The 20,321-nt window shown below is 43.5% G+C and overlaps 1 protein-coding gene across 4 annotated transcripts in view; it reads right to left on the bottom strand.

The window, feature by feature from the left end:
- LOC119725537 (MAM and LDL-receptor class A domain-containing protein 2-like) overlaps positions 1 to 20,108 on the bottom strand; it is a 32,625-nt gene extending 12,517 nt beyond the window's left edge. For 2 of the 4 annotated variants that reach the window (XM_038196969.1, XM_038196970.1), the window contains exons 1-7: positions 16,132 to 16,306; positions 8,706 to 8,861; positions 7,336 to 7,572; positions 5,411 to 5,554; positions 4,213 to 4,368; positions 3,563 to 3,799; positions 857 to 1,003 (exon numbers count right to left, since the gene is read on the bottom strand). In XM_038196969.1, the coding sequence (XP_038052897.1) occupies positions 857 to 1,003; positions 3,563 to 3,799; positions 4,213 to 4,368; positions 5,411 to 5,554; positions 7,336 to 7,572; positions 8,706 to 8,856 (1,072 nt within the window). In that variant the 5' untranslated portion in view covers positions 8,857 to 8,861; positions 16,132 to 16,306. Of the gene's footprint in view, positions 1 to 164; positions 294 to 856; positions 1,004 to 3,562; positions 3,800 to 4,212; positions 4,369 to 5,410; positions 5,555 to 7,335; positions 7,573 to 8,705; positions 8,862 to 16,131; positions 16,307 to 20,089 lie in introns of those variants that run through there. The other 2 variants (XM_038196968.1, XM_038196967.1) reach the window with 2 other exon arrangements.
- Positions 20,109 to 20,321: the final 213 nt, after the last annotated feature.

Genomic DNA, 20,321 nt, shown 5'->3' with positions numbered 1-20,321 from the left:
AATATTTTTTGAGTGATGGCCTAGTTGACAGCTCATGAAGTATCTAATTGTCAACGATTGCTCATCTTAGATTGAATTTTGGAAAATAATCCTTTTGGTAGGGGCTTATAATAATAATGAAAAAAAAGTACAAAATTGTATTGAGTCTAGTGTAACATTCATACCAACGGTTGCTCCATACATGTGGTTCCAAAAGCTGAGATACCACTGACTTGAAGCGGGAACAATTGGACTTATCATTGTTGCAATGGAAGAGACGCCCCTCTCATGTAAGCAATACACCCCTTTGATATCTGTATTACACAATGCAAATAAAAAAGGTCCTGATGATTATTAACGATGAATTGCCGTTAACAATTAATTACCGTACCCTAACTCTAGCACGGCAACCAACATTTCTGACAAACTTAGTCAAATCTGCAGAAGCATTGTGATGGAATTTACATTTAGGGGGCACGGTCCCTCCCCCGGCACTGAGAAGACCGAAAATACCCCGATCCTAAGAAGGGTAAATTACCCGTTTATCGCTCGTAAATTGACCTGCCCGTGAAACGAGGAATCCCAAAATTTGTGAATCTTTAATTGGCGTTCTGTCAGATCCGTTTGTTTAGGAACGTTTGTTTTGTACATATAAATTCCAATCAGGGAATGATTGGGTTTCTTTTGAAATAAATCCGAGTATAAACATTTTCTACATCCGAAAAAGCAGACCATTGCAATTATTGCAAAAATGAAACATGGCATCCTTCAAGTGCGTTATGCCCCATTGGTATATTCGTATATACGAAATCTGTCAGCTTACTTTAACAAAAATAACAGTCAAAAGAAGGGAGAAAAAAAAACACGAATCACGCACTGCCAAAGGTGTGGTCATATTCTATCCCTGGTCCGGCTAAGGGTGTGGTCCCACGCTCCAACTTCCAGTTCGCATCTTGGTTGCTAACCACTTGCTCCCAACCGCAGTATCCTTCCTCAAAGCTGCAGTCGAATCCTGTGTCGAGATCTCGAAGCGGCAAATCAGGAAAAAAAAGAAAGGATATCACAATAGTGAACACGTTAATAGACGAAAAGGTATGACCAGAGAATTCGGGTGTCGGTCAACTCGGTCTGTAACCAACTCGGTCCGAGTCACATTGGTTCCAATTCAACTCTGTCAACTCGGTCCCAGGTCAACTCAGTCCCAGGTCAACTCGGTCCCAGGTCAACTCTGTCCCAAGTCAACTCGGTCCCAGGTCAACTCGGTCCCAGGTCAACTCGGTCCCAGGTCAACTCGGTCCCAAGTCAACTCGGTCCCAGGTCAACTCAGTCCCAAGTCAACTCGGACCCAAGACAACTCGGTCCCAGGTCAACTCGGTCCCAGGTCAACTCTGTCCCAGGTCAACTCGGTCCCAAGTCAACTCTTTTCAAACTGACGTCTCAACTGAGGGCTTTCTGAAATCACCGTGTTGTTCTGGTGTCTGACACGGAGATACAGACGGAGTAAAAGGCCGCATATTGTCCACCGTGAGCGGAACCGGGTCCCCCAGAACAGTATGGAACGCCAAAGCCGCCTTCTATAGTTCGATTTCATTCCATAATCAATTTCATCATTCCATTCGGCGATTTCATCATTTCATTCGGCGATTCCATCATTCCATTCGGCGATTTTATCATTCCATTCGGCGATTTCATCATACAATTCGGCAATTCCATCATTCAATTCGGCGATTTCATCATTCCATTCGGCGATTTCATCATTCCATTCGGCAATTCCATCATTCCATTCGGCGATTTCATCATTCCATTCGACGAGTCCATCATTCCATTCGGCGTTCATCCTTTCATTCGTCTATTTCGCATTTGATTTAGCCATTCTACATTTCATTCAGCAATTTCGCCCCTTTTGCACTTCATGCTATTCTGCATTTCGCATTTCATGCAGCTATTTCGCATTTTATGCAGATATTCCGCATTTCATTCGGTCCGGCAGCGTCCATCCGTACGGAAGCGTTAAAGGGACATAACACAAAGTAAAAAAAAAGAGGTCATTATAAGGACTTATTATTAAGTCATTGTTATGACTGATATCTTATAATAATGACTTAGTGTTAAGTCATAATTATGATATATATCTCATAATTACGACTTAGTAATTGTTAAATCATAATTATGACTTATATCTCATAATTATGACTTATTATTAAGTCATATTTATGACTTATATCTTATAATAATGACTTATTATTAAGTCATGACATATCTTATAATTACGACTTAGTATTAAGTCATTATTATAACATATAAGTCATAAATAAGACTTAATAATAAGTCATAATTATGAGATATAAGTCGTAATTATGATATATATCATAATTATCATAATTATGACTTAATAGTCATTATTATAAGATATAATTCATAACAATGACTTAATAATAAGTCATAATTAAGACTCTTTTTTTTACTTTGTCTTATGTCCCTTTAACGCTTCCGTACGGATGGACGCTGCCAGACCGAATGAAATACGGAATAGCTGCATGAAATGCGAAATGGCTGCATGAAAAGCGAAATGCAGAATAGCATGAAGTGCAAAAGGGGCGAAATTGCTGAATGAAATGTAGAATGGCTAAATCAAATGCGAAATAGACGAATGAAAGGATGAACGCCGAATGAAATTATGGAATCACCGAATGGAATGATGAAATCGCCGAATGGAATGATGGAATCGCCGAATGGAATGATGGAATTGCCGAATGGAATGATGGAATTGCCGAATGGAATGATGGAATCGCCGAATGGAATGATGAAATCGCCGAATGGAATGATGAAATCGCCGAATGGAATGATGGAATCGCCGAATGGAATGATGAAATCGCCGAATGGAATGATGAAATTGCCGAATGGAATGATGGAATCGCCGAATGGAATGATGGAATCGCCGAATGGAATGATGGAATCGCCGAATGGAATGATGGAATTGCCGAATGGAATGATGGAATCGCCGAATGTAATGATGAAATCGCCGAATGGAATGATGAAATTGCCGAATGGAATGATGGAATCGCCGAATGGAATGATGGAATCGCCGAATGGAATGATGGAATCGCCGAATGGAATGATGAAATCGCCGAATGGAATGATGAAATCGCCGAATGGAATGATGGAATCGCCGAATGGAATGATGGAATTGCCGAATGGAATGATGAAATTGCCGAATGGAATGATGAAATCGCCGAATGGAATGATGGAATCGCCGAATGGAATGATGGAATTGCCGAATGGAATGATGAAATCGCCGAATGGAATGATCGAATTGCCGAATGGAATGATGAAATCGCCGAATGGAATGATGAAATTGATTATATGGAATGAAATCGAACTATAGAAGGCGGCTTTGGCGTTCCATAGAACATGGGTATCAAAGCAAGGCATACTGTCTACACGGATCGACTGGGGAAATGACTTGGGACTCCTTTCGCCATGGAAGGAAGCAACCGCTTACTTGGGAAAGTCAATATTTGGCGCTATTATGTAACAACACCGATTGCAGTTGGCGGGAAATACATGCAATAAGTTTGCTTACCTGGACATTCACCCTCCGATAGATCGACGTCATCGATGGCTATGTCACTGGTTGATGAAACACCTCTCCTGGCCTCTATCGCCACTTGGAAATCCGATGTCTGATTAACCGCAACCTTAGCCTGAATCCAGACTTTTGGGCCGGTTTGTTGGCCTGCTATGCTCAGTACAAGTGACTCATTGGCAGGGTAAGCGGACTCATTGACAGGGTATAGGCCTACGGACACTTTAAGAGCACCTGGGAAAAAGAAAACATTGCAATGCAATTATGTTGGACTAGGGGGGCTGCAGTCTATGGGCTCCGTTCGCCAACAAAAGAGGGCACCCTTTTACCTAGCAACGACGTCCCATGGGTGGGACATGTAGCTGGTTGATGCGCACCGTTCCTTGTGAGTGAGGCACGTACACCAGGGGATTTTGTACTATGTACACCCAGTGGTACGGCCACGTGTCGCAGCAATATTGCAGTCAGGCAGATGGCATCGGTCGGTCACCCCCAACTGTACTTTGTTTGCCGGTGAGGGGGTACTTGTGAATGGAGCGGATACCAGGGGTAACGACATGACGGTTTCTGAATAAAAGTAATTCAAACTACAATTAAGGAGAGCTTATCGTTTTGGGAGGGGAGTTTAATCAAAAATTATCCCGTACCTCCTTCTGTAATCCCCCGTCCATACATGTTGTACCAGAAACTGAAGCACCAGACTGACTGAGATTCGTTCGCTGCAACCACAGGACTCAGAAGTACCACTCTATCTCCCATATCAAGCGGTCTGGCATGCATATAGTAGTACTTGCCATTGGAATCTATATGTTGGGAGATGGGCAGAGAGGGAGATAATGTGATGAGTCGAATGAAGTTTGGTACAATCGCAGAATGATGGTTAAAGGTCAAGATGGCAGTGTTACGTTTGGTTGATAATTTGCTTTAATATTGGGTGAGGCTTCTCCTGATTTTGTTTTTATACGCATGGCAAGTACTCTTATTGACGATGATTTTACCGGGCCCAGAGGGCCAGCAAATAGTTCTGTTGGTACCCACTGACTGACTGACTGATGGACTGACTCAATGGTTGACTCAATGACAGACAGTCACCTGTTATCCAAGCAGTGCGACTTTGTCTAGACTTAGTCTAGGCTTTGTGTTGACCAGATGCACAAAGACTTGCAGTAAATAGCCATCTCACAGGCGCAGCCAGCGGGCTGTAAGGGGGAAGGGGGGGGGGTCAATGGGGTATTTACCCTCCTCCAATACTTGGTAAAGACTGCCCTTTTCCACTCAAGTGGCCTTTTTTTATCAGTGTTTACCCCCAATATTTTTTTCAAGAGTGCCCTTTCTTTTTACAAGTGCCTGCGTTTTATTTTAAACAAGTGCATGGAATTAAAAAAAAATAATAAGTGCCCGTTTGTTGTACCAGCGGCCGTTACAAGACAGTGCCTTTTTTTATTTTCGCTTGTGTGCCAAGCTCTGTTGTCCGATAGTGTGCGTGATCGTCCGGTTTGAACAGCGCCCCCATTGGAAGATGGTACCAGCCCCCCCCCCCTCCACTATTTGATTTTAAGGAGGCAAAGTGTCCGGAGAAAAAAAAAAACCCTGTCTACATTTCCACACGGATGTGCGAGTGCCCTTTTCAAAAATTCCGACCCCCCCTCAAAAAAAAAAATGATAATAAAATGACCTTGCTACGCCTCTGCATCTGAATCAATTGAATAGACACAGTTTGCCTTGTCTTGTAATAAAAAATACGGCAATTTCCAATATGAATGAAGTTGGAGAACACCCCCTGTTGCGCAACCTCTTTGGATTAGCCAAAAAGTATCATCCTGAATTCCGCCAAATACTACTCACCTCCCAGGGTGTGGTCATACAACGGTCCAGTCTCTTCCGTCGGTGTGTCACCACACTGCAATGCCCAATTCGAATTGTCATCGGTCCTTTGCGTCCAACCGCACGGTCCTTGCTCAAAGTTGCAGCTGAAGTTGAGATTGGGCGCTGATAAAGACAAAAAATAGAAAACAACACAGGTGACTAGAAAATAAATTGCAGACACAAGTTGATCGCAAGCCTCAGTTTAATTTCAAAGGATGTGTATAACACAGGTTGGTCACACAGTCGTGTTTTACTATACTCTCGAGGACAATGCTTTGTGTTTCCCTTTGTCCCTGTAATATAACACTCTCCCATAGACTAAGCACACAAACTTACTACAGAGGACCGTTTCCAACAAAAGACCCAACTCCCGAGGACTGAAAGGACCTATTGTTCTCCCTTTGTGTGTCAGTCCTTGGGGGTTATGTAGAACACGTACACTCGTACACATTGCAACCACCTCATATAAGGTCTTATCCGTGACGCTATCATCTCAGCTACCCGTGGAGATTTCTACATCTCAGCTACTTCGACCACACGTAGGCAAAATGAGGTGTATACCATTCAACTAGGGACCATCATAAATGGTGCGCCAACTGGATACATTATACGGCACGAAAAAAAGTTGCTTATTAAATCATCAATTCGTGAGGTTATTTCACAAAGCCTATGCATGCATACATCTTAAAGATGTAGTCCATCATTTGTAATTTGTGCATTTTGTTCGTTTGAAGCAACAAAAGCGTTCAAAATCTAATGAAGGATACTGAACAACTAACCTGATGAAGTGTCAGCTCAGCTTCAGCTGTATATTGCGAGAAAAACAGCATTCTAGGATCTCAATTTCAAATCAAAAGTTGCTGAATCATGTTTTGAATTGTTTTGAATTGCAGCTATACGCGATGTCGCGCACTGATCCGACGAATTATAGCAACCACGCGCGCCTGTGCGTCGTGCCAATGCTTGCGCGCGCTGCGCCGAATAACAAAACGAACTATTAATTTAAATTTTCCTACGGTGCATCTTAAGAGTTAAAGACGCACCGTTGGAAAGGCCTTCTTTCGTTGATTACTTCATGATAGCTTGCCAGAAAGATGAATTTCACAGGGAGTTTAGTCCACTTACTATCTTTCAACCAACTATGTTTTTCAACAATAATACACCAGTTACTTTTTCGGATGGCTGCAAATGATGGACTATAGCTTTAACATTTCATGTCATGCATGTGTGAAATGCACAATGCCCGTAGCGTGCCAGATGAAACAGGCATGCAAGATGGTGATTTAACAAGCAACTTTTCCCGAGCCCGTTATGTACCCCGTATGTGTACCATTTCTAATGATCCTTACTTATAACGGTGTGAGCACGGGTCGGCAGCTGTAGATGTTAGATTTTCTACCTGAGTAGAGCCTCTCAACCCAGGTTCTGACCAGGGTTGGAGTTTACCCATGTAGAGCGCCCGGCCAGTGAAGAGGCCGTGTTGGATTTTGTTTGTGTAAAAGGGTTCCTGAAATCTCTGTGTTGGGTCGACCCGTGTCCAACCAAGGACATGGTCCGTGGTCCAACACAGAGACTGTCGACATTGTGAAAGGCCGTACTTCGTTGCGTCCATCCTGTGTTGAAATCCAACCGGGTCCACCCATAAATAGTCCGTGGTCCACCGCACACGGACCGGGTCGCATAGAACACGGGCTAGCAAGGCATATACCGACACCACACGGGTCTTCTGGGGAAATGACTTGGGACTCGGACTAGACCCAAATGACTCGGGACTAGTCTCTGGCTCAGACTCGATACTGAGGACTCGGACTCAGGATCGAGGTTTTTGGGATTCGATTACAATTAGTCTGGTGGACTGGTAGACAGCCCCTATAGGAGCGCAGAAAATCAGAAGTAGCACTTACCTGGGCACATTTGGCATTGAAAGCCGAGGCCATCGATTGCAACGTTGCCCCTTTCTCCCGTACCGCTTGTCACTTGTATGGCCACTGCAAAGTCTTCCTCCGTAATATTAAGGTTGGCTTGCACCCAGGCATTGGGACCCGTCTGTTGACCAATCACGCTGAAAGGGGGCTCAATCAAGTCCTGCGGACCTGGCGGATACTTACGTGTATCAATGATTAGATATACTTTCAGAGCGCCTTGAAGGATAGAGAGAGAGAGAGGTAGGGGGAGGGGGGGGGGGGGGGGGGGGGAGGGGGGGAGGAGGAGGGGGAGGATATGAAAATTAGTCCTAAGATATTAAAAGTTCAGCGAATATGATTAACTTACATATTTTACTGACATTAGGCCAAAAAAAAAATAAGTCGGTCTCTGGTCAGCGCGCGCGTCAATTTTAATCATGCGCGTCGATCTTTTTTTTCTCCAAAATGTTCCGCAGTAGCTCCAACAGCGCCCTCTATTTCCGCACCTCCTCAATTTTTTTTACCAAAGAGCACCAAGGAATGGGAAATTGCACCAAGGCAAATGATCGAAAGCACCAAGGCAAATTATGGAGGACACCAATGTACATGAGGACACCAAAAAAGCAAAATAGTACCCCACCTTGTCTGTACAATCCAAGCTTGAAGAAAAAAAAAAAAAAAGCAAAAAAAAAACAAACAAACCGCGTGGCCACGTCAATTCCAGAACTTTGGTCTGACCAGAGACCAAATATTTTTTTTTGTTGGCCTTACCAACGTATTTTTCTTCAATCTGAACCACTTCTAAAATAGTACCAGCTGTATCAAGAAGAAAAATCCACAATTTGACCACGAACAAATCATTTTTATTAAAAGAATACCAATCCGACAACCACTAGTAACCGAGTCTAGTCTAAAGAAATGCAGAGATAAGACCACTAACATAAACGTCCTAATTGAGAAGAGCAATCTGACAAAAACCTGAGACTTCTACTTCAAGAATACAAGTGAATACGACCAAACGTGAGTGAGGAGAATCAGTTTACTAAAATACGAAAATGACAACCGACCAAACCTCTTCTAAAAACAACCTTATATCACTTGCAGTCAAAAGCTGTAACAATACTCATCTGATAATATCTGACTGTCAACGGAAACTTCAACTATTCTATACAAAAAGCCTATACCCCTAAATCTCTACAATAGAAAAACCAATGTGACTATTAAGCAAAACATCTACTCTGACAAGAACAGCAAAACAAAAACCACGCACTCAAGTACAGCACTCAAGCCAACAACCATGCGTTGACCATGTTGACAGTGTTTGAAATAATCATGGAAATCGGAATCTCCACATTCCCACATCAGCTTACCTATATCATGCCCGAACATGTTGTACCAGAAACTAAAACACCAAGGGTCTTCTACACTCACATCAGCGCCATTCACAAAAAAAAAACTATACAAAGCAGCTGTGTCTCCTTCTGCACCATTGCTGGCATTAAAAAAGGCGAGTCCTCCCATCGAATCTTTAAAGGAAAAAAAAAGGAAACCCGTTAGATTAGTATAATTTCTCAAAGGTGTGCAAAGAAGAAGAACTTGTAGCAGAACATACACTCTCTTATTTCATCTGCAAATGTAATGTACTGAGAACTTTGTTTTTTGGGATGGTAAGTCCACTAATATTTCTTTCCAGCTGGTTATGATTGTTGGTTTATTTGAATAGTAATAGTATCTACCTTGTGGTGCCATGGTTTGGGAACCGTTTGCTTTTTAAGGGTCCTTTGTTATAGGTTAAAATATAGCCTAATTTACTTATGTTGAAGGTGGTCATGAAAATGACCATTGTTGAGTTTAATCAACCGACCTGCCCATTATGAAATCTAACAAAATAAAATCACGGCGGAGTTGTCTTTTTTATGGCGTTTTTATCACCACTAAAGTCAAAACATTACATTCATATTCCTTCATTCAGTCATTCATCGTAACTCCAACATTGTGTTCAGAGGTACGCCAACATTTTCTCGTTTCAAATATCCCATATTTTCTTAACTAAAGCTAATGCAACGTTTGCAAAGATTATGTTTGGACATGTTGGATGTCTTCATTTTTACTACATGTACTGCATAGTGCATACAGTACACATAAATTTGTACATGTATATACCTGCATTCACATAGACTACTTTCTTTTGTTTAAGATGTGGCAAAGTGCGGTTATAGTTCGTGGCAAGATTCGCCTATATCGGGGTACGCCATCTTGAAAATCAAAGCAATGCACATAAAATCAAACAAACTTGGCGGCATCAATAGTGTGTGCAGTGAACGAGTGACGGTCGCAAAGTGGATGGGGAGCTCAAATTCCCCGAAACATCAATTAACATTTTAGGTAGGTCACTTTTCATTGTATTGTGAAGAAGGATCTTATTGAAAATAAAGCCCCAAAACCACAGGCCGAACTGAGGTTTCCGTCTTTGTTCTCGCTCCCCGGCGTACTTGGTACTTCGTAGGTTCTCCTCCATAGGACTCCACAGGGAAGTTTTAACAGGAGGCGGGTGGTCACAAAACTATTTAAAGGAGGGCATTGCTCTGTTTGAAGGATTTCTTGGTGGGTTTGCTTATTATGATGGATTGAGGGACTTTATTCCACTCTTGATTGTCCGTGGAAAAAAATGAGTTTGTGAATGGTACCAGGTTGGTGGTGTAGTTTGTTTGGCTTTTCTGCCGTCTTGGAAGCTGACCCATTGAAGAGTTTTCAGTATTTCAGTGATGCTAGCTTCACTTTTTATGGCTCTGTAGATTAAACAGTCGTTAGCGAAGAGTCGTATCTTGCTGGAGATAGCTTCACCGATATCATTATTAAACAGCAGGAATAGGTGTGGTCCGAGAACTGTTCCTTGGGGGACGCCATTGAGAACTTTTTCCAGGTTGATGGAGAACCATTTATTGTCACTCACTGCTGATGTCTAGTCAAAAAATTCTCAATCCAGAGTTTGGTGTTGCCTCTTACTCCATAGTGGTCTAACTCGATGAGGAGTCTTTGGTGGGGTACAACGTCAATGGCTTTGGAGAAGTCCAAAATTGCAAGGTCTGTATAGTGATGCGGTTTTCGTGAGGTCGTGGCTGGTCAGGATGAGTTGAGATTCAGTTGATCTACAATCCCGGCCAAAATGGTTGGGACACTTGGAAATAACCTTAGCCTCCCACCGTCACCCACTCCCCCGCTCCCGGTCAATGTTTTCCTCTCCAGCTGATGGAGCACAGGATTCTTTACGAAAGACATGTTGTGCGTCGGTGAGGATGTTAGATTTCTCAAAATGTTTCACAAGTTGACTGTCGATGATGTATTCAAGTAGCTTGCAGCATACCATGGTTAATGCGGGATGGTAGTTGGCAGGGTCAGTTGTAGCACCTTTTTTATTGGCCTTATGCCAGTCGTCTGGTAGGTCGCCGGTGTCTATCGATTGTTGGAAGATAAATCTAAGGATAGGGGCAATTTCATGAGAAGCTATCGTGAGGGCGTGGTTGATCGAGACTTCATCTGGTCCGGCAGCTTTGGAGGGGTCAATGTTGCGAAGCAGCTTTTCCACAACTATTTCTGGCATATCTTCACAAGCAGGGTGGAGTATCTGCGGCATACTTGAAGGTTCCAATTCTTCTCTGGTGAAGACGCTCTGAAACTGTGCGCTCAGGGCTGCTGCTACATGTATATCACTGTCTTTGGTGTATGTTGTTTACCTCAAGTACTGGGACGCCCGTGTTGTCCTTTTTCTTTGATCTTACAAAATGCCAAAACTTTTTAGGCTGGTCAGTGTTGAATGTTGATGATTTCTGACATGTGTGTATTAAACACTTATGTAGGCAGGAACGCACACAAAGAAATGATTCTTTTCGAACAGTTTTATTTTAAACAATGATTAGGTTTGGCCCAAACAAGTAATCAAACAACAATTAAAGATTAAAGGATATTATTATGGCAAGGATACTCGAGTAGAGATGAGGCGGCTGGCGAACAAAAAGATACAAGAACACGTGTTTATACAGTTCGGTGTGAAGAGTTCACTCTCTTCTTGCTAAAGTTCTAGCAAAGATTAGCTGGAGTTACCCAGCCCTGAGTTTTATCATTGGGTTGTCATCTAGGGCTGGAGCGAATTTTTCTCGTAACTTGTAGTATAGCCTATAGGCAAAAAAAATTGGAAAATGTTCAATTTTGTCCCCGTTACACACTAATTGCAACTGCAACTCACCCCAAACTTGCCTGGAATAACCATTACACAGGTCCTTGAAGTAAAAAACGATCCACGATGAAGATTCAGCCTACAATTGCAGTGAAAACAGGAGGAATAACCGCTAACCTGACAACCTTTCAGGCATGGCCAGGACTGCAATTGGTTTGTGCACAAAAAAAAATTGTGTACAATGAATGGCGGTCGAATAACAGGCACAGAGAGCGATCGCTGTCAACTACTCGTTTTTGCCGGCTGCGCTGGCTGTTGGCGCATGACGTCACGCGGAAGCGTAACACCCGATGACTGTTTCATGCACTAATATAAGGTTTACCACTCGCATCACAGCTTTGGTACTGGAACCGCAACCAATAGTGCATGAAACATCCCCAAGTAAATAAGAATATTCTTCTTTTATTATTTTAATATGTCTCAAACATTTTATTGCAGAGTATTACTTTTCTTTTTCAGATTTGTGGCTCTGGAGGATTTTTTTTAAAGGGAAATAAAGTCCGAAATTATAAAATGGTCTGATTCCCATTCTGTTAATACAAAAATACAACGATAATATTGGCATGGAGCCAGACTAAAATTTGTCACCGGAAAATGTTTAAGTACAAAAAAAAAGTAACTGCGCATGTTCAGTGCATATCCGGCAAACTAACGTTTACTGAAGGTTTGCCGTCTCCGGCAAAATATCCACTGCCTATAAATAATATCTCAAAGGTGTGCAAAGAAGAAGAACTTGTACATGTTGTAGTAGCCCGACTGCGTCTGGCCGTACAGTATTGTTGATGTACCCTAACGTGGCGCGGCCCCTAACGTGGCGCACTTTGATTTTTCGCCTGTAGCGCCTAGCTAGAGCAAAAGTTTTAACTGAAATTTCACAGAAAGTGAAATTTCATCAAGTTCTAAACACTCCCGTTCATAAATTGCAAGTTTATCAACCCGCTACAAAGTTAAAAGAAAAATTTATTTTGGCGTGATTTTCCGATTTTATTTTCAAGTGCAAAGTGAAACCTTGAAAATGCCCCAAAAAATAAGAAAATCATTTTCTGACAAACATCTGGCTGGGTATGTAAGTAGAAATAATAATGATTTATCAGAATTGATCAAGTTTACAGAAATTCTTAAATGTTAATTTGGATTTTTCCGAGATTTATTTAAGTGCGCCACGTTAGGGAACACTCCGAAAATTTGTGCCCAATTTCCGGACGCCAACAGATTCCACAGTCATCAGATTCCACAAATATCGTCCCCCATGCGATCCCCCATGCGATTTCAAAATGGCGGCCGCGCTGTAATGTATGCAATATGCAGGCGCGCCCGCGCAAATCATGAATATGCATAACAATCTGTGACGTACGACCTCGTGTTTTTGGACGTGCGTGCGGCGGGGCCGTACGTCCAAAAACACGAGGTCGTACGTCACAGACGGTTTATGCATATTCATGAGTTTGCGCGGGCGCGCCTGCAATTGCATACATTACAGCGCAGCCGCCATTTTGAAATCGCATGGGGGATCGCATGGGGGACGATATTTGTGGAATCTGATTACTGAAATTCGTCTTGTGGCCAGATAGATGAAAATATTGAGACCAAACAACGTTTTTTCGAAAAGGTATGAGTTGCTCTACGACTACAAACCTTAACTTTGGAAATTTGTGTCCTGGATGAAAAGATAATTGTGATCGAAAGATGTAGCAAAATCGCTACATCGGCGGCCACAAAAATTCAGTCTTTTTGGAAGCATTCAGCGTCTGGCCGTACTACAGAGCTTGCGATAGTACTGTACGGCCAGACGCAGTCGGGCTACGTCTGGCCGTACTACAGAGCTTGCGATAGTACGGCCAGACGCAGTCTGGCTAATGTTGTAGCAGAACAGGAAATGGGTCAACTCGTACCCGAGTTAACTCGTACCCGAGTCAACTCGTACCCCGAAATTGACACCCAAGTCAAGTCGTACCCGAGTTAAGTCGTACCCGAGTCAAGTCGTACCCCAGTCAACTCGTACCCGAGTCAAGTCGTACCCGAGTTGACTCGTACCCGAGTCAACTCGTACCTGCAGCTCAAAATAGTTGCCTATTTTCGAAAAGAAAATCAGTGAAACGAACGGAAGATCGGAGGGATATGGCCGGTTGTCCGTGCACGGTGATATCGTTTGTGCCGAGCCTGTGCGCGCACTCGCTGGTCAACGTGGTCGTACCGTACACGGTGACATCGTTTTTGCCGGGCCTGTGCGCGCACTCATCGGCCAACGTGGTCGAACCGTGCACGGTGACATCGTTTTTGCCGGGGGGGGGGGGGGGGGGGGGTGCGCGCACTCATCGGCCAACGTGGTCGTACCGTGCACGGTGACATCGTTTTTGCCGGGCCTGTGCGCGCACTCATCGGCCAAAGTATGCATGCTTTTATCAATTTATTTTATTTTTATATTACAGATGATCCTGTGGTTTTCCGATGAACCATTTTCTGCTACTCAAACCGATCGATCGGATGGTCTGTCACACAGTTCATGATGAATCGAATCGGATGTCAAGTTTCGAGGACGAAACCCGATTAGCTCAGTTTTGTTTAAGATAATAAAACTTTCTCTTGCACTTGAATTACAATTTGCTAATGTCAAACAATCTTTTACACCCAAGCATCAACTAACAAATTGGTCCCCTAAAACTTATAGAAAGAGCATCTCTGAATGAAACGAGCCACCATTTTCCTTTATCGTGTTTACTTCCTTGATGCCTCAAATGTAAACAAATAATTAAAAATCCTACATTTCTGTTACCAAAATAATATTCTAGTTGAACTTATCGCAGAAACTTTATTTAAGCTGCAAAAGATTTTTTTTACGACATTTACCAAACTAATTGACAAAAAATGACCAACATATTAAAGAATCATTAAAAATTAAATAACAATGTCCGTGTGACTCTTTTAAGTTTCCTGTAATATATTTTCTCTTCAGATGCCAAATGATGCCAAAAATGGAGTGAGTGAACGTTGAAAAATATTACTTTTACATTACAAAATTCATTTTTTAATAGCAGCTTTCTTTAAAAAAAAAAAGGTCTTAAATACTAAATTCGTAAAAAGAAAACTATGCCCTTAAAACACGTTCGACCGAACAAAAAAAAGACGTAGCAGTTCGCACAGTCACTCCGCAATCTCAGTGATCCAGGGTCTCTGAAAAAAGAAAGAAAAAACATCATTTCTAAGAGAAAATACTACACAATCGTTCGCGATGAAGCCCTTGCTGATGAACGGTACATTTTCCCTTTTCATCCAGATTGTGATCAACATTTGATACCACCGCCTTCAACTAATCCTTAAACTTTATTTGTATTTCTGGCGGCGTAACTACTATTTCTCAGTCGCCGTTTTTTGCGGGTAAAATCGGAAGTTGGTACAACTATAGAATGCAGGGCCACTTTACTCTACATCCGCGCCTCCGTACGGCTGCGTGGAGGCGTGGAACCGCAGTCGACCTACCTCCGAAAATCGATCGTGGAGTCGTGGAGCCGCAGAGAATTGCGCCCTCTATCGGTGCGTGTCTCTCCGACTCCGCGACTCCGCGCCTCCGCCACTGATCCAGTGTATAGTGCCCCGCGTCACGCAAAGAATTGCGCCCTCTATCGGTGTGTGTCTCTGCGACTCCGCGACTCCGCGCCTCCAGCTCCGCCACCAGTGTATAGTGCCCCGCGTCACGCAGAGAATTGCGCCCTCTATCGGTACGCGTCTCTGCGACTCCGCGCCTCCGCCGCTCCAGACAGTGCCCCGTCGCCCTCCTCCCTTCCTAATTTGCGCGCCCATTTAAAGCGATTCTGCGACTCCAAGACTCCGCGCCTCCGCCGCTCCAGACAGTGCCCCGTCGCCCTCCTCCCTTCCTAATTTGCGCGCCCATTTAAAATGGATATGGATGCTTCGTTCTCAAAAAAATTCCGCCGAGAATTGCGCCCTCTATCGGCGCGAGTCTCTGCGACTCCGCGACTCCGCGCCTCCGCCACTGCCGCCACTCCAGTGCCCCGCGTCTCCGCGATTCTGCGACTCCAAGACTCCGTGCCTCCGCCGCTCCAGACAGTGCCCCCAAAACATTTACAAGCACGCCCTCCCTTCCGATCCTTCATGAGAAGCTTAGAAGACAAGTGCAGTGCATTCCTTCGCTGTACTTAGCACTTTTTTGCAGGTTTGCATATCTATTAGTCCTATTCCATCCACGCCTCCAGGCAAAATAAAAAACCTTGCTTCGGCGTGGCCCTGCATTCTATAGTTGCTCCCGGAAGTTTTGTTAACCATCCATCCGTACTTCAAAACTAAAAAAGGAGGGGAGTGCGAGTTGACCCGGGTACGAGTTGACTCGGGTACGAGTTAACCTGGGTACGAGTTGACTCGGGTACGAGTTAACCTTGGTACGAGTTAACTTGGGTACGAGTTGACTCGGGTACGAGTTGACTCGAGTACGAGTTGACTCGGGTACGAGTTAACTCGGGTACGAGTTGACCCATAATCGCAGAACATACACTCTCTTATTTCATCTGCAAATGTAATGTACTGAGAACTTTATTTTGTATACTCACACAATGCCGTCTACAACTGCTTAATATCAACAAAACGTTCAATTCAGCACCTTCAGAGGTCTAGTTATCATGGTTATCTTGTAATTTCGAGTTGAATTCGGACGACTTTTACAGCCATTGTTCACGAAAGCGTCGCGTTGCATGACGTCATTTGTTGTGATAAATCGCGCCCTCACTAGCTTGTATCAAATTTTGACAATGTGCATTTGTACGGCTGTTGCCTGTCATTCAGTTTTGGTCAAAGGAGTGCCTGCATATATATGCACTTTTGACCAAAACTGAATGACAGGCAACAGCCGTACAAATGCACATTGTCAAAATTCGATGCAAGCCAGTGAGGGTGCAACCTCGTCCCCAGTGCTTACTTTATTTCCAACACGGTTTCCAATAGTTACGGAAGCTTGAATTGCCTTCTATTCCGCGATACCGCGTTACCGTGATAATTTATCACAGAAATCCGGAATTCAAAGATAAATCCTTCCTCGATACTGCGTTACTGTGATAACTTATCGCAGAAATCCGGAATTCAAAGATAAATCCTTCCTCGATACCGCGTTACTGCGACAACCCAATGATAAAATTTAGGGCTGGGTAACTCCAGTACGGAAGCTTGAATTGCCTTCCGAGATACCGCGTTACCGCGATAATTTATCGCAGAAATCAGGAAATCAGAGATAATTCCTTCCGCGATACCGCGTTACTCCGATAATTTATCACAGAAATCCAGAAATCGAAGATAAATCATTCAACGATACCGCGTTACTGCGATAATTTATCACAGAAATCCAGAAATCAGAGATAATTCCTTCCGCGATACCGTGTTACTGCGATAATTTATCACAGAAATCCAGAAATCAGAGATAATTCCTTCCGCGATACCGCGAACTGTGATAAATTATCACAGAAATCCAGAAATCAGAGATAATTCCTTCCGCGATACCGCGTTACTGTGATAATTTATCACAGAAATCCAGAAATCAGAGATAATTCCTTCCGCGATACCGCGAACTGTGATAAATTATCACAGAAATCCAGAAATCAGAGATAATTCCTTCCGCGATACCGCGTTACTGTGATAATTTATCTCAGAAATCCAGAAATCAGAGATAATTCCTTCAGCGATACCGCGAACTGTGATAAATTATCACAGAAATCCAGAAATCAGAGATAATTCCTTCCGCGATACCGCGTTACTGCGATAATTTTAACGGTAACGCGGTATCGCGGAATAGGTATCTTTGATTTCTGGATTTCTGTGATAATTTATCACAGTAACGCGGTATCGCGGAAGGAATTATCTCTGATTTCTGGATTTCTGTGATAAATTATCACAGTAACGCGGTATCGCGGAAGGAATTATCTCTGATTTCTGGATTTCTGTCATGATAAATTATACGGAAGCTTAAAGTGCCCATCCGAGTTTCCAAGTTTCCGAGATAAGTTCCTGGAAAGATGGAATACTTAGATATTTTAGACGTCTTTCCCTAATACCGGATCTCGGAAAGAGTATTTCCCCGGTATTTATATCTCGGAAAGACGTCTTTCCCTGATATCGTATCTCGGAAAGACGTCTTTTCCTGATATCGTACCTCGGAAAAACGTCTTTTCCTGATCTGGTATCTCGGAAAGACGTCTTTTCCTGATATTGTATCTCGGAAAGACGTCTTTCTCTCATTATCTTATCTCGGAAAGACGTCTTTCTCTCATTATCTTATCTCGGAAAGACGTCTTTTCCTGATATGGTATCTCGGAAAGACGTCTTTCTCTCATTATCTTATCTCGGAAAGACGTCTTTCTCTCATTATCTTATCTCGGAAAGACGTCTTTCCCTGATATGGTATCTCGGAAAGACGGCTTTCACTGATATTGTATTTTGGTATCTCGGAAAGACGTCTTTTCCTGATATTGTATCTCGGAAAGACGTCTTTCTCTCATTATCTTATCTCGGAAAGACGTCTTTCTCTCATTATCTTATCTCGGAAAGACGTCTTTTCCTGATATGGTATCTCGGAAAGACGTCTTTCTCTCATTATCTTATCTCGGAAAGACGTCTTTCTCTCATTATCTTATCTCGGAAAGACGTCTTTCCCTGATATGGTATCTCGGAAAGACGGCTTTCACTGATATTGCATTTCGGAAAGACATCTTTCCCTGATATAACATCTTGGAAAGACGTCTTATTTCTCTTATATTATCTCGGTAAGACGCCTTTCCCTGATGTAACATCTCGGAAAGACGTCTTTCTCTCATATCATCTCGGAAAGACGCCTTTCCTTGATATCGTATCTCGGAAAGACGTCTTTCCCTGATATAACATCTCGGAAAGACGTCTTTCTCTCATATCATCTCGGAAAGACGTCTTTCCTTGATATTGTATCCCGGAAAGGCGTCTTTCCCTGATATTGTATCTCGGGAAGACGTCTTTCATCTCGGAAAGACGTCTTTCTCTCATAACTTATCTCGGAAAGACGTTTTCCCCTGATATTGTATCGCGGAAAGACGTCTTTCATCTCGGAAAGACGTTCTTTCTCTCATATCTTATCTTGGAAAGACGTTTTTCCCTGGTATAACATCTTAAGACGTCTTTCTCTCATATATCATCTCGGAAAGACGTCTTTTCCTTGATATTGTATCTCGGAAAGACGTCTTTCTTTCATATCTTATTTCGGCAAAACGTCGTTCCCTGATAGCGTATCTCGGAAAGATGTCTTTCACTGATCACTGGTTTACTGTTTTTGTTTTTGAGGAAATCCAAAACGGTAAAACGAAATAACGGTATGTCCCGGGATTGAACACCCAAGAATGTGTTATGTAACACTTCCTGTGGGTCAAGTCATTCCATGGTCTTGCAAGCATTCTGATTTGTGTTTCCCAGCGTCATGCATGTGTGTGTTCATGGAGGAATAATTAAGAACGAACTCCTTGGTCCGTGTTCCTTGCTCGTGTGTGGTCCATTTTGTCCTTATTTTTGCAACCACGGCTTAAAATAAATGTGCATTTCAAATTCAAGTCTTTAATATTGGGGGTTATAATTAATAGTGCGCGCCACGAAAATTCTATGCATATAATATCTTACGTACACAAGTACAGCCCCGAAAAACTCAGCACACTAATAGTAATACAGTGACGAAAATGTACATGTACACTACTGAACATTTTGTGCATGCGTGTTGAAGCGAAATTTCCGTTTTGGAGAAGCTAGCACGCCGGAGAAGTGAGACCGTGACACCGGGCCTCTGCGCCCATTTGCCGGTCAACTTGTCCGTACCGTGCACGGTGACATCGTTTTTGCCAGCCATGTGCGCCCACTTATCTCATCCCCGGTCGGTCAACGTGGCCGTACCGTGCACGGTGACATCGTTTGTGCCGGGCCTGTGCGCCCATTTGCCGCGCCGGTCGACGTGCCCGTGTGCCGGGCCCGGCCCGGTCCTCGCGGCCGGGCGGGGCGCACCGGCCCGACGCGACGCCCTCTGTAAATCGAGTATGCCCGCGCCGCACCCGTGATCGGTCTTGCCACAGATTTGTGCAACTTTTTCTGCTCCACGTGTATTCATTTCCATTAAGTCGAGCAGTCTCAACGGTCGAGTTGTCCCGATCGAGTCGAGTTGTCTCAACGGTCGACCTGTCTCAACGGTCGAGTTGTCTCAACGGTCGACTTGTCCCGAGTCGAGTTGTCTCAACGGTCGACTTGTCTGACGGTAGCTCTACTGAGTGGAGCGTTGAATTACGGGTACCCCTTTGTATGGAGGGGTACCCGTAATTCAACGCTCCACCCAGTAGAGCTAGGACCGGAGGTAGTCCAGTATTAGTACCGTCACATTTATTGTACTAAGTCTAAGCCATGCGTGGCATGCACCGCCGTCAGGGAAAAGTACGTTTCTTTCCATTTCCACTTTTCAATATCAATCCACAACGTTTTCTGAACTGAAATTGTACCTGTTTAATAGGAAGTACTTACATTAAAAGACTATCCGCGAATTGTCAATCGCAAAGGACCTGTCATTTCCCCGGCCAGAAATAAAGAGGAACTAGGCCTTCATGCAGCCCTGCACGAACGAGTGAAACATTTCTCTTTAGCCCTTCGAGATACCCGTCTATTTTTTTTTTTTTTTGAGCGGACGGGAGTCGACGTATCGTACAGGGCTCGTATCTTTTGCACGGAAACGAGTCAGGGTACAGTTAGCCTTTCA

This window comes from Patiria miniata, unplaced genomic scaffold, assembly GCF_015706575.1.
Source record: "Patiria miniata isolate m_02_andy unplaced genomic scaffold, ASM1570657v1 HiC_scaffold_19, whole genome shotgun sequence".
Classification (NCBI taxonomy): Eukaryota; Metazoa; Echinodermata; class Asteroidea; order Valvatida; family Asterinidae; genus Patiria; species Patiria miniata.
The sequence above is the reverse complement of the archived record's forward strand: the minus strand, read 5'-3'. Positions and strand labels throughout refer to the sequence as shown.